General features: G+C 51.5%; 1 protein-coding gene across 3 annotated transcripts in view; it reads left to right on the forward strand.

The window, feature by feature from the left end:
* The window catches only part of SPTBN2 (spectrin beta, non-erythrocytic 2), a 38,969-nt gene that overhangs the window by 4,250 nt on the left and 21,346 nt on the right, over nucleotides 1-13,373 (forward strand). For 2 of the 3 annotated variants that reach the window (XM_055315044.1, XM_055315045.1), the window contains exons 2-9: nucleotides 3,346-3,524; nucleotides 7,994-8,145; nucleotides 8,614-8,787; nucleotides 9,577-9,668; nucleotides 9,828-9,908; nucleotides 10,233-10,348; nucleotides 12,312-12,424; nucleotides 12,560-12,747. In XM_055315044.1, the coding sequence (XP_055171019.1) occupies nucleotides 3,368-3,524; nucleotides 7,994-8,145; nucleotides 8,614-8,787; nucleotides 9,577-9,668; nucleotides 9,828-9,908; nucleotides 10,233-10,348; nucleotides 12,312-12,424; nucleotides 12,560-12,747 (1,073 nt within the window). In that variant the 5' untranslated portion in view covers nucleotides 3,346-3,367. Of the gene's footprint in view, nucleotides 1-3,345; nucleotides 3,525-5,564; nucleotides 6,002-7,993; nucleotides 8,146-8,613; nucleotides 8,788-9,576; nucleotides 9,669-9,827; nucleotides 9,909-10,232; nucleotides 10,349-12,311; nucleotides 12,425-12,559; nucleotides 12,748-13,373 lie in introns of those variants that run through there. The other variant, XM_055315043.1, reaches the window with a different exon arrangement.

The raw sequence follows: 13,373 nt of genomic DNA on the forward strand, positions 1-13,373 counted from the left end.
GCCACCCTGGTTCCTTATCTGTATGACAGCATCCCCGGAAATTCAGGACACAAAACACATGTGTCAAAACTCAGTTTAGCCAAAGGAGCATTTAAGTAGCTGAATTTCTATTTGGGAGGAGGGGAGATTCCTACTCCATACCTTCTCCGCAAAATTATGGAGAGGATCTAACAGCCAGATCTCACTGGGAGGTCTAGATCCCATGCCTGGGTCCCCATAGAGGAGGACCAGGTTGGATCACCAAAAGGAAGCCAGATTAAGATGTGTTTAGGTTTTGTGCAGTTGATGGGGCCCCAGGGAGACACGGTGGTTTGGAGACGGGGTCAGGCAAGCAGGATTTGAAAACCTCAGAGTGGGGATCCCTGGGTGGCTCCGCGGTTTGGCGCCTGCCTTTGGTCCGGGGCTCGATCCTGGAGTCCCGAGATCTAGTCCTGCATCGGGCTCCCGGCAGGAGCTTGCTTCTCCCTCTGCCTGTGTCTCTGCCTCTCTCTCTCTCTCTCTCTGTCTCTCTCTCTCTCTCTCTCTATATATATATATATATATATATATATATATGAATAAATAATAAATTTTAAAAATCTTTAAAAAAAATGAAAACCAAAAAAAAAAAAAAAAAGATAAAAAAGAAAACCTCAGAGGCTTTCAGAGCCCAGGGAAGTAAGAAAAATATGTGACATGGCTAGGAGGGAGAGAAAAGGGAATGGCGGGGCCTGTAGAGAACTGGAAAGTGCAGGCCCACCCAAAGAAATCCAAAATCAATCAGTTATTATTATTATTCAATTGTATTTGTAAAGAAACCTTTATGCCCAACATGGTGCTTGAACTCACGACCTCAAGATCAAGAGCCACATGCTCTGTGACTCTTGACTGAGCCACACAAACACCCCCAAATCAGTTATATTTTAACAGCTTATTGGCCATAGTCTTGGGGGCAGGACTTAGTAGGTCTGTGACTCCTAATAAAAGGCAAAAGGGTCATGGAAACAGAAGGCTGGAGGGCATTATATGTAGGTGTTTCTGCAGGGAGGTCTATGTAGAGAGAAAGTACTGGAAATGTCAATCCCAGAGCGAAGTGTGAGCTGGCTACTGGTGAGGAAGTCTGGACCTGAAGGGCTGAGAGAAATGGAATTAGTACAGGTCCTGGGGCTTGGGCTGCTTCCCTGTTCAGTGCCTGCCTATATTAGATGACTCTAGTTCAGGTCACACCTTGCCCACAGCACTCTGCTCAGGGTGACTGAATTCTGCCCTAGAATTTATTTTTATATAAATATTTACAGAGTAAATTCAAAGAATCTGTTGGAGATTAAAAGAAATGATGGATTTTAAAATGAGAAACGTGTCCCAGGCTAGTGGAAATTAAGCTCTTTTTCCTATTACAGGGAATGCAAAGCCCAATTTAGGAACCTTAGACCTTAGTTCCCTCACCCCTCATTAATGCTACTCCCAGGGAAACTTGTGCCTGCTTTCTCTTTGAAAGAAAGGGGGGGGGGGCAGACAATCCTGGCTTCCTGGGAGTCAGGGTCAGGTTCAGCTTCATGGAACCAGTTAATGACAGAAGCCAAGCTCTGCTTTTGTGTGCCAGGGAACATACCTTCCCACAACTCACCACCCATCCCTTCCTTTTTTCCCAAACTACACATGAGGTTCTCCTGTCCATCTTTCCAGAGCCAGAGACTGCCAAGATGATAGCCTCCACCCTAGGAAGTAGCTATGTCTACACAAAGACTAAAATGTCTTTGTGTTTGAGAGGTGCTAGGAAAATTAGAAATGTAGAATTTGAGATTCTAATAAAGTTACAGACTGGGCCCCCTCCATTCCCTTGAATGGCTGCTGAATGGTGAATTACATGAGAACTGTGGACAGTAGGGGGTTTTTAAAAATCCCTAGCAGCTAATCTAAAATTCACTTGTGGGATCCCTGGGTGGCGCAGCGGTTTAGCGCCCGCCTTTGGCCCAGGGCGCGATCCTGGAGACCCTGGATCGAATCCCACGTCGGGCTCCGGGTGCATGGAGCCTGCTTCTCCCTCTGCCTATGTCTCTGCCTCTCTCTCTCTCTCTCTCTCTCTCTTTCATAAATAAATTAAAAAAATTTAAAAAAATAAAAATAAAATTCACTTGTTAGTTTTGAGAAGGACAAAGTTTGCATAATGTGGAGTCATGAGTAGTGCTGGCAAGCATGTGTGGTCCTAATTTCAGTAGCCTGGGCCCTAGAAGGGAGCCATGGGTGCTGATCTGTCCCAGGGAGCTCTGAAGGGCTCCAGGAGATTCGAGGCACATGTAAATGTTGTGATTAAGAGCTTGTTCCCCAAAGTCAGAAAGAACCTCTCTTTAAAATTCAACTCTGAAAAAAAAAAAAAAATTCAACTCTGCCCCTTCCAGCTGCGTGACCTTGAACCATGACTTAAGAGGTGCAGTTTCCTGGTCAATGAACCCTTGCCCCTTAGGGGGTGTGATGAGGTGATGCATTACATAGTAGGGATACATATCATAGCTGACATTTTTTTAAAGATTTATTTATTTATTCATTTATGATAGAGAGAGGCAGAGACACAGGCAGAGGGAGAACCAGGCTCCATGTGGGAGCCCGATGTGGGACTCGATCCGGGGTCTCCAGGATCACACCCAGGCAGGCGCCAAACCACTGAGCCACCCAGGGATCCCCCTCATAGCTGACATTTATCTAGCACCTATTAGGTATTCCCTTATTCCCTGTGAGAAACAAAAGGAAGCAAAGGAGGGAGAACCATACTGTGTCCTCCTCTGAATTCCTGGGCACTTTGTCTATACTTACTAAGTGCATCACAAGCTTCCTGGTGTATTATAAATGCATCTTAGCTTGAGAGCAGGATTAGGGTCTTTTCATCTCAAATCACCTCCTAGGGATAGGAGATTCTCTCGTGTGGCGTGGGAGCTCCGAACAGTTTGTGGAACCACGAAATCAAAGTTTATACTCATTATTGCTCATGGGGTCCCACATCTGCTTGTGTGTTACCCTGGCTTGTGCACTGCTGTCCTGAGCCATGCCATTTGTTGGCCATCGTTAACACTTTTAGCTCCCAGCTTTGCTCACTGTTCGTCTCTGCAGCCCTTCCTCTCTGCCACAGCACTTTGAGGCACTCCTGCCTTTCTGTCTCACTCCACATTTATCTCTTGGTGTCCTGTCCCTCTACTTCCCCACCATGGCTTCCCTTCTCCCACTAAGGTCTGATCTCCATTGATGAACCAGTCTCAGCCTTTGGCCCTCAGGAGAGCCGAGCAGATCTAGGGCAAGAGGAGAGAAGGACACAGTGAGTAGTGGGCTCAGTGGTCCTGAGATGCCCCTCACCAGCCATGTTCCCCCTTGCAGGAGCAGGAGGCCACCTGCCACCATGAGCAGCACCCTGTCACCCACAGACTTCGACAGCTTGGAGATCCAGGGCCAGTACAGCGACATCAACAACCGCTGGGACCTGCCTGACTCGGACTGGGACAATGACAGCAGCTCAGCCCGCCTCTTTGAGAGGTCTCGAATTAAGGCCCTGGCAGGTGAGGTCCGGGGAGGGCCAGAGGACATGCTGTGGAGTCTGGGAAGATAAGCTTGTCAGGGAGGGTCCTCCAACTTCGTGGGAAGACCAACTTTCTCTCTAAGCTGCCAGCTGACCCACGTTACCCCCGCAAGCCCCTGGTCCCCAATTCCAGTGCCAAGAATAAAGTTCATACAATCCAGAATGTTCCCCAGCTTCCCTTCCCCCGAGCAGAGGGCTCAGCTCTGCTCTTCTATGTCCTGAGTCATGGTCCTTGACTCTTTCATACTTAGTCCCTGCCATCTCCACCCACCCCTCCCTTACCTTTCATCCCCTTGTTGGGTCTTCCTTGGTTTTCTCTGTCACCTCTCACACCTGTTCTCCCTCCCAGCCCATTATCCTCCCTGCTCCCTCCCCACCTGTTCCTTCCACCTGCTGCCTGTTCCTTCCTTTATCTCCTGTACCTGTTCCTCCCTTTATTTCATGTACCTGTTCCCTGAAGCGAGTTCCCTCCACCCGCTGCTGGTTTCTGCAGCCGCCCATTCTCCCGAGTTTGCTCTCAACCCACCTCGGCCCCTGCCCTACCCTCAGGCCTGGGCTCTTCCCTCAGCTTTTTCAAGCACAAACAAACCCGTCTGACGGGCCTCCCTGCGTTCCGGGGAGGAGTTGTCATGGCAACAAGAGTACAGCTGCCACCTGACACCATCAGCGGCTGGCGTGGGGCTGAATCACCCACACACCCTAAGGCCACCCGCCCCGTCTGGCTTCCCTCCTCCGTTGTCCCACCCTTGTCTCTTCCACCGACCTGCTGTCCCCCAGCCCAGTGAGTGGGCGAGACCACAACTGCTCCTCCCCATTGGAAGCAGTGCCCCCGGAATGAGTGGGTGGCCTTCTGGAAGTAGGGAGACACTGAGGGGGTGGTTCCCAAACCAGGCAGCAGTCTTTACAGGATCACCCAGGGACATTTTTACAAATACAGACTTCCAAATACAGACTCCTAGACACATTGAATTAGGATCTTTGGACCTATGGTCCAGACATTAGGATTTTTAAAAAGCTCTCCAGGTAATTTCTCTCAGGCAGCCCAGCATCTGAGGACCTTTGTGTGGTGGCCTTAGCTGTGGGAACCCCTTGTCATGTATTTTCTCCAGGACCTCTCTGCCCTTCCAATTGAGTCTTTAGGCTGGATTGTGAAACAATCATATCAGTGCTTCTATAGATGAGAGAAGACAGAAGAGTGGGTTGTGGACAATGTCACCTCTCTGAGGAAAAGTTTGCCTGATACCCTGGTTTGGGATGCATTTGACCCTAGAACTGTCATGTTGTCTGTGTGCACATGCCACATGATACCCAGGACTGTCACCATGTCTGTGCACACATGACACACGCCACCTTGAGCTGTCATTTCTCCACCAGCAAACTGGGCTCTCCGGAAGAGGCTTCTCTGTACGGACTTAGCACTACGCCTTGCACCAGTAGATGCCAAATAAATACTGAATGAAGACAGGAGAGAGGCAGGAGTAGGCGGTAAGGGGCATGAGCTGAAGCCCAGAGAGGGGTCGGAAGAGAATGTGGCAGATGTCCCAGCAGTGGCTTGTACTGGGGGCCAGGAATGGCCTGTCTGAGGAGGGCTGGGTGAACCAAGTGGCAGGAAAGAGGCCGGAACTGCAAGGGCTGACAAACTAGGGAAGATTCGATCACCTATTTCACAGATAAAGAGTATTTAAGCAACCGCCTGGTACGGTGGCCGGCACCTTCTGAGCTGGTTTTGCCTCAAGGATTTCTCTTTTCTCTGCTCTCCGAGCTGGGGACCAAAGCTCAAGTCCCGAAGGCGGACCCCCCAGCGTCACCCCAAGAGGGGCCATCCTTGTCACACCTGCAAGCCTTCGGGGAAGTGGGCGTTTGCGTTGGGGCCCGCGCTGAGCAGCTTCGGGCCGGAGGGGCCGGTCTGCAGGGCGCTGGCAGTTCGGCGCTCGCTCCGCAGGGCCGGGCCCGCCGCCGCCGCCGGCCCCGCCCACCGCCCCGCCCCTCCCCCTCCCCCCTTCCCGACACGGTCCGACCTGTTGGTCGGGAGCCGCCTCCGCCTGCTCTCGCCGCAGCCAGGTGTGCTCTGCCGACTGGCCCCGGAGCTCGGGCGCTCGGCCGGCCGGCACGCGGCTTCCCCGGCTCCGCGACACGTTCCCCGCCTTGGAGCCGACTCCCCGGCGGCAGCCCACACGCTCGGGACCCCGGGGCTCCGGGAGGGGGAGCGGACCCGTGGCCCCCGACACGGGCAGGGCATGGACGCCGGGCCCCCGGCCGCGTGAGAGGCAGCGGGCGGCATGAATGGTAACGGGGTGAGCCGGGCGCACGGGCCCGGCCTCAATGGGGCGGGCGACTTTTACTATGAGGCGGTGGAAGGGGCTCAGAGCCCGGGGGGCCTCCTGCTGTCGCCAGCCGCCTTCATCAACCCCGCTCAGTACGCCAGCGTGCTGGAAGGCCGCTTCAAACAGCTTCAAGGTGAGCGGCCATCCCGGGCCCGGGACGGAGGAGCCCCCGCGGAGTGTTGGGAGGCAGTGTGCAAGGGGAATAATTAATTACCAGAGGCCAGAAAATGCCTCATGGGTGCTGCAGAGTGGGGAAAGGCTCGCCCTGGAAGCAGGGACAGTGAGCGTGGTGGCAGCGCCCAGGTCAGCACTCGGGGAGGCTGTCACCACGGAGGATTTGGAGATGAAGCACCTGCTGGGACAGCTGTTAAGCCAAGCAACCCAGGGCTTGTCCCTGTTGCCCTGGGTTTCTGAGTAGGTGTCTAAAGGCGTGGAAGGAGCAGTGTGTGTGTGTGTGTGTGTGTGTGTGTGTGTAGAAACCAGAGACTATGTCAGGGAGAGTTGGTGCAGACAGGTTCAGGTGCAGAGCAGGTGTATGTTCATCCTGGCACCATTATTTCAGTGTATTCCTGGGACCCACTGTGGGGTTTCTTTTGGAGGGAGGCGCCTGTGGATGTTGTGGACACCCTGTAAAGCTATGTTTTATCTCTGGTCCTTGGCTTTGCCCAGTTTCCTCCTAGCTGCCACTGATTCTACATCTTCCTCTTATTCTACCTGTGGGCCAAAATGGCCTCACCCCTGTGCCCCTGGCATCAGGGCAGTCTTCACGATCCAGTGATGGAGGATGATCTGGGCAATCCCCAACTCAGGCAGGGCACATAGACCCTGAAAGGAAGGAAGCCCACAGAGCAGGGCCCTGCCAGTGCAGTTGTCAGGACCCCAAGGTTCGCTCAGGTTCAGGGGTTGGAGGTAAGAGAGACAGGAGTAGACGTGGGTGTGTCATTATGTTTAATGGGTGAGGTGCATAGGAATGTGAAATTCAGGGACGAGTCTTTTTGATTTCTGAGATGCTGTTGCCCAGAAGGGAAACAAAAGTGACTCTTCAGACTCCAGCCACTTGGGTTCGGGCATCACACTAGGCTTCTCTGGGGAAAACAGAAATTCGAGTGGCCAGAGCAGCTTCTGATGGCCTGAGCCTCTTCCCTCACTTTGTCATTTATAATGTCTAAAATCTTAATTTTTCTGTGGAACCTAAAAAGCATGCACTCATCAGCAGCTTCTCCTATGCAATGGACCAGACCAGGCAGCAAGGCATTTCCTCCCTGTCCTTGAGATCTGTGCCTAACTCTGCCTGCTTTACTCCCCACTGTGTTTCTTAGGCTCAGTGATTTCCCTATTCCCAACTTTCAAGATTGTTTTCCTTCTTAGCATTGGAATGTTGATGTCCTAGGACTGAATCCCATTGCAGCCGATTGAATGAACCCACTCCACAAATAGAGGAGCCCATCTTTCCTTTAAATTATCCCAGGAGAGCAAGCTGACTCAAGGAGGCTTAGAGCCTCTATAATGTCGTGTCCTTCTAATGACCACTTGGAAGAGCTGCTGGTGTAATTTAAGTCCACGCCCTGTCCAACAGCGAAGAGAACAGCCACACCTCCTGCTGCTCCTGAGCAGCTCTGGGTCTTTCCTTCGGGTTAGATCATGCCTGGATAACTGTAACTCATCAAGGAGTAACTCATGTGTGCCAGGCATCTTACGTACATAGTCTTGTTTAATCAACACAGTCACGCGTTGAAGTAGAAAGTCAGGTAGTATGCCTGGTTTATAGATGAAAACATGAGGCTCTGATTAAGTAACAATGTTCCTCCACTATTACAGGGCATCCCTGATCCCAAATCTCAAGCCTTCCCCTTATGTCTCACTGCTTCTAACTTCTCTCATCCTTTCTTCTCAAAGCCCATTTGCTCATTTATATTTTTACCCTTATGAGCTCATTCCAATTTCTTTATTCCCTGCTTTTTAAGTTAGAGATTTTCATCTCAGGCATCTTCCTTCCAATCCTCCTTCCCAGACCTCACTTCTGGGGTCTTCAGCATCCCTCCAGGCCCCCAACCCCATCCACTGGTGTTTAGAAGCAGGTGAACTGTACTTGAAGGACAGAAATGACCCCATGTTGCCGCCACAGATGAGCGGGAAGCCGTGCAGAAGAAAACCTTCACCAAGTGGGTGAACTCGCACCTGGCCCGGGTGACATGCCGGGTGGGAGACCTGTACAGCGACCTCCGGGATGGACGTAACCTCCTGAGGCTCCTCGAGGTGCTCTCGGGAGAGACACTGGTGAGCTGTGGTCACAGAGGGAGGAGGGAGCCTGAGAGACAGTGGTTGAGGGGACAAGCTGGGAGGCGCCCTCAGAGAGAAGAGTGACAGCACACAGCGGAAAGTAGTTGGCTGCCCTCTGGTCAGAGGATGGTTTCATTCTGAGAGGTTTTGCTGCGTGGATTAAATAGGAGCATTGCTTCACGGAGACAGGAACAGTGGCCCCATTCAAAACATTTCCTTTCCCACCCACTCAGGGTGCAATTAATTCCCTTGGGAATCTTAATCTGCCCAAGCCACCTCTGGAACCTCCGCTTTGGCTCTGTGAACTTTGGCCCAGCCTTGAGGGCTGCTTCTGTGCTCCTGGGGGTGGGGATGGGGGTGGGGGAGATGGGGAAGGTGTGCAAAGCAGGGCCCTGGGAAGGCTGAGAGGGAAAGAGGAGGGGGCCCACGGGGCCCCATGTTGTCATGTCTCCTATCCCTCAACAGCCAAAGCCCACAAAAGGCCGCATGCGGATCCACTGCCTGGAGAATGTGGACAAGGCTCTGCAGTTCCTGAAGGAGCAGAAAGTACACTTGGAAAATATGGGCTCCCATGACATCGTGGATGGAAACCACCGTCTGACCCTTGGGCTGGTCTGGACCATCATCCTTCGATTCCAGGTACCTGGCACAACGCCATGCAGAGTGTGCTTCACACCTCAGTGCAAGCACTTCATGCCTCAGTGCTGTACACGTCATGATCGATAAAAACATGGTATACGTGGTATACCAGTTTGTGGTTGCTGTGATATCCAGGCACCAGATCAGGGGACCCTCCTCCTTAAATGGGATAGAGATCAGTGTGGGTATTGTCACACTTCTGTGGCAGGTTCCCTGTGGCCTGGTCTGTTACCTGGCCACATGTAGTAGGGCCGCATGTTGGTCCACAGGGGACTGGAGATTTTACACTTTGGACCTTCACCGCCTGCTCATTGCTCCACTCCTCTGCCTCAAACTCTGCTTGCCTCCCTAAAACAGTCCCCCTACTGCTTCTTACGCTCTGAGCATAGGCAACCCAACGTCCTGATACCATCACATCCCAGTTGTCCCCTGACTCCCTGGGTGTAACCTCTTCTCCTCCCAGCCCTGAGAGAGCTCCATCAGCGCCCCCTTTGAAACCCAACTCTCAGGAAGCACTCGCCCCTCCACACAGTTCCCCACTCCAAGGAGCCATCCATCATCCTTTGCTTTGAGACACTTCCACTCTTCTGACTTCTGACCCATTCTGCTGCTTCAAATCCTTTTGAACTGATGTTTTATGGTCACTATTCCAGAATGAAAGGGCCCCAGGCTCTGTCCCTGCATCCCTATTACAGGAACCTAAAGTTCCTGCTGTGTACTGCTGAGTATGTTCAGTAACTCCAGAAGCCCCTGTTTAGGGAGTGAGGACCTTCCATCTTTCCTTCTTAGATCCAAGACATCAGTGTGGAAACAGAAGACAACAAGGAGAAGAAGTCAGCCAAGGATGCCCTACTGCTGTGGTGCCAGATGAAGACCGCAGGGTGAGGCTGCCCAGGGACCATGGCCTTGGAGGGTTGGAGGCACCAAAGCTGTGTGGTAAAGGAGGGATGGTCTCCCAGAAGCACCAGCTGGGGATCCATCCTTGAGTAACAGACCAGGGCTGGGCCCTACTCACTCTTTTTCCCGGTCTCTATTTATAGGTATCCCAATGTCAACGTGCACAACTTCACCACCAGCTGGAGAGATGGGCTGGCCTTTAATGCCATTGTGCATAAGCACCGGTGAGCTGGGTTAGCGAGCCTGCCTGAGCTCCTGCTAGATGGGTTCATGGCCTAGGGGTGCATAGATGCATAGACGAGCCATGAGATGGACTACACAGCAGTTATGAGGAGTGAACATCCAGTCAAGAGCTGGGATGTGGGGGCACCACGCTACATAAAGGACAGTGATGGGAGCCAGAGGGTTGGGGAGCAGTGGGTGTGGGTTTGGATTGCCTGGTTCTAGATAAAATGGAGCTGGTGACAGGGATAAACACAGGGGTGACTTTACTTTTCTTCTTTAGGAGCTTATGTGCTGTTGATACTTTCTATATTCCCTCTGTACAGGCCAGATCTGCTGGATTTTGAGTCGCTGAAGAAGTGCAACGCACACTACAATCTGCAAAACGCTTTCAATCTGGCTGAGAAGGAGCTGGGGCTCACGAAGCTGCTGGATCCTGAAGGTGGGGCAAAGTGATGTAAAGAAGCTGCTGTGGGATAGAGACAGAAGGCAGATGAATGGGTGCCAGGGGCTGAGGGTGGAGGGTGGAGAAGTGACTGGACTGCTAATGGGTAGGGGGTTTCCTTTGGGGCTGATGACAATGTTCTGGAATAGATCATGATAAGTGCTATACAGCCTTGTTAATATACTTAAAAATGATGAATAGTATGCTTTACAGGGTGAATTTTATGGTACAAAAATTATATCGCCCCCCCAAAAAAAAATTAAGAAGGGGGCAGCCCTGTGGCAGAGAGAGCCCTGAAATGTGGTTCTATGCCAGCCTCATCATGGAGCAGCTCTGTGACTTAAACCCAGTTATTTAGCCTCTCTGTGGCTCATTTTCCTTATCTCTAAAATGAGAAGATTGGTCTATGTGGTCTCTAAGAGCCCTTCTTTTTTTTTTTTTAAAGATTTTATTTATTTATTCATGAGAGACACAGAGAGAAAGGCAGAGACACAGGCAGAGAGAGAAGCAGGCTCCTCACAGGGAGCCTGATGTGGGACTCGATCCCAGGACCCCAGGATCATGCCCTGGGCCAAAGGCAGACGCTCAACCGCTGAGCCACCCAGGCGTCCCTCTAAGAGCCCTTCTTATTCTAAAATTCTAGGGTCCTAAATAAGCTGCATGATCCTGACCTCTCAGCCAGCTCTGACCTTATGGTCAGCAGAGCCCTGCTGACTGGCTTCTGGGGTTCCGATCTTAATGCTGGTGAGACTGGCAGTGGCCGCTGGGCTCTTATTTTGTACCTGGAGCTGCACTCGACATGCTCCGAATCCTCACAATACCCCCTTGAAATCGGTGCCATCATTGTCTTCAGTTTATGGAAGAGGAGATGGGGACCTATCACGGGGTTAAGTGTCCCAAGGTCATACAGCTGGTGGAGCAGAGATCCAAACTCCAGACCTGTGTCCTTAGCCACGTCTCTGACAGACAAGACTTGGAGCTACCACAAAAGGGAGGCGGAGAAGGGCCATGGGGCTTCCCCACGGGAAACACTTTTTCCTAAGCTCACTGGGCAGACTTGGGTCTCAGTTATCTGTTTTCCATCCTAACGTAGCACCATCTCGGTCCAGAGTAACAAATATTAGTTAACTAGTGGTGGAAGCAGAGTAGACATAGGTTCCTGGGAAAGCATTTGAGAAGCACAGCTCTGATGAAGAACATTTAAGTAAAGTGAAGTATCCTGTAGCTTCATGAAGTGATTTCAATGGGTCCTCCTTGCCTGTGGGCTTTGTGAGGTGGTCACAAGGGCTTCCAGTCCCATAGTCTCCCCTGTAGGTAGGATGGAATCTGCCTAATTAAGAGAACCCAAGGCATATAGAGCTCCAGCCTTGGTCTTTGTGGTAGAAGCTGACTTGCCTGAAGGACCCTCACCTCCTTGGACTCATACCTGAACTTTGGGATTGAGGTCAGCAACAGCCATGACCGTTGCCCTGACACAGCCCTGAGAATTGCTAGGGCTCACTGGGCCCGTCCCTCTGAACATCCTGGTGTTAGGAAGCTTAGTTTGTATCTTCCATCTTGCTGACCCTTAATCCACTGATTTCTTAGACATCTACCCAGCCCATAAGTACAAGATCTATCCCCAAATGGGAATACTGTTTCTTTTTTTTGCCTTTCTTCCCCTAAACAGCAAATTTTGGTCTCCATTGGAAACACTGGTAAAAAGCCTCCTTGGGCTTCTGCATTTTGTCTTCTGCTTGTTTCTAAGGGAATAAAAAAAAACATAGCTTTTTCATGTCCTTTTAGTCCAAATGATTTATTTGTCATTTTGCACTAAGAGTTGAAAGATGTCAGTCTTGGAGGGCAGAGGTGGGAGGCCCTGGGATTCGGGGTGAGTGATTCAAGTTGCAGGTATATTCCTGGGAGGCAGGTTTCAAATCTCCAAACATAAATGCCTGACCCCAGTGGCCCTTTTTCTCAGATGTGAATGTGGACCAACCAGATGAGAAATCAATCATTACTTATGTGGCTACTTATTATCACTACTTCTCCAAGATGAAGGCCCTGGCTGTGGAAGGCAAAAGGATTGGCAAGGTACTCCCCACTGTGGGGTGGTTGAAGCAAAGATCTGGCCTGGTGGGGTGTTCCTCCCCCAAAAGCAGAGACAGGGTAGAGCTGTAGGGTGGGCCAGGGACCCCATGGCAGGACCCCCTTGTCTCTGTCTTGCAGGTGCTGGACCATGCCATGGAGGCAGAGCGCCTAGTGGAAAAGTATGAGTCCCTGGCCTCAGACCTGTTGCAGTGGATTGAGCAAACAATTGTGACCCTCAATGACCGGCAGCTGGCCAACTCTCTGAGCGGGGTCCAGAACCAGCTGCAGTCCTTCAATTCCTATCGCACGGTAGAGAAGCCACCCAAGTAGGTGCCCTTGGACCACTTCCTGCTGCGGCATGCCTGCCCTGAGCCATGCTCATGGGAGAAGCAGCCTAAATTAGGGTGGCCTTTGGGGAGGGGAATTTGGCAGTATGTAAATGCAGTGAATGCTCATTTCCCCCAGCTCAAAGTGCCAGAAGCAATCCCAAGATAAACTTTTTAAATGATGATCCATTAAAAAAAAATTCATGGGGATCCCTGGGTCGCACAGCGGTTTAGCGCCTGCCTTTGGCCCAGGGCGCTATCCTGGAGACCCGGGATCGAATCCCACGTCAGGCTCCCGGTGCATGGAGCCTGCTTCTCCCTCTGCCTGTGTCTCTGCCTCTCTCTCTCTCTCTCTCTCTCTCTCTCTCTCTGTGACTACCATAAAAAAAAAATTCATCGTGTGGAAATGCTTACTATGGTATGTAGAGTCAGTGCAATTCACTCAGACAAGATTACTGGCCGGGTGTCCCAGAACCCAATCCCAGCTTAGGGACAGGGGGATTGGATCTGACAGGCAGGTCACAATCAGTGACTCGGGAGCATGGCTGGTGATGTGCACACTGCCAAGGTTCTCACTGTTCACCTGTTTTAGAAGTGGACTTTTTTCAAGTCTGGAATTGCCAGTA

The sequence above is a fragment of the Nyctereutes procyonoides genome, unplaced genomic scaffold (genome assembly GCF_905146905.1).
Source record: "Nyctereutes procyonoides isolate TBG_1078 unplaced genomic scaffold, NYPRO_anot_genome, whole genome shotgun sequence".
Classification (NCBI taxonomy): Eukaryota; Metazoa; Chordata; class Mammalia; order Carnivora; family Canidae; genus Nyctereutes; species Nyctereutes procyonoides.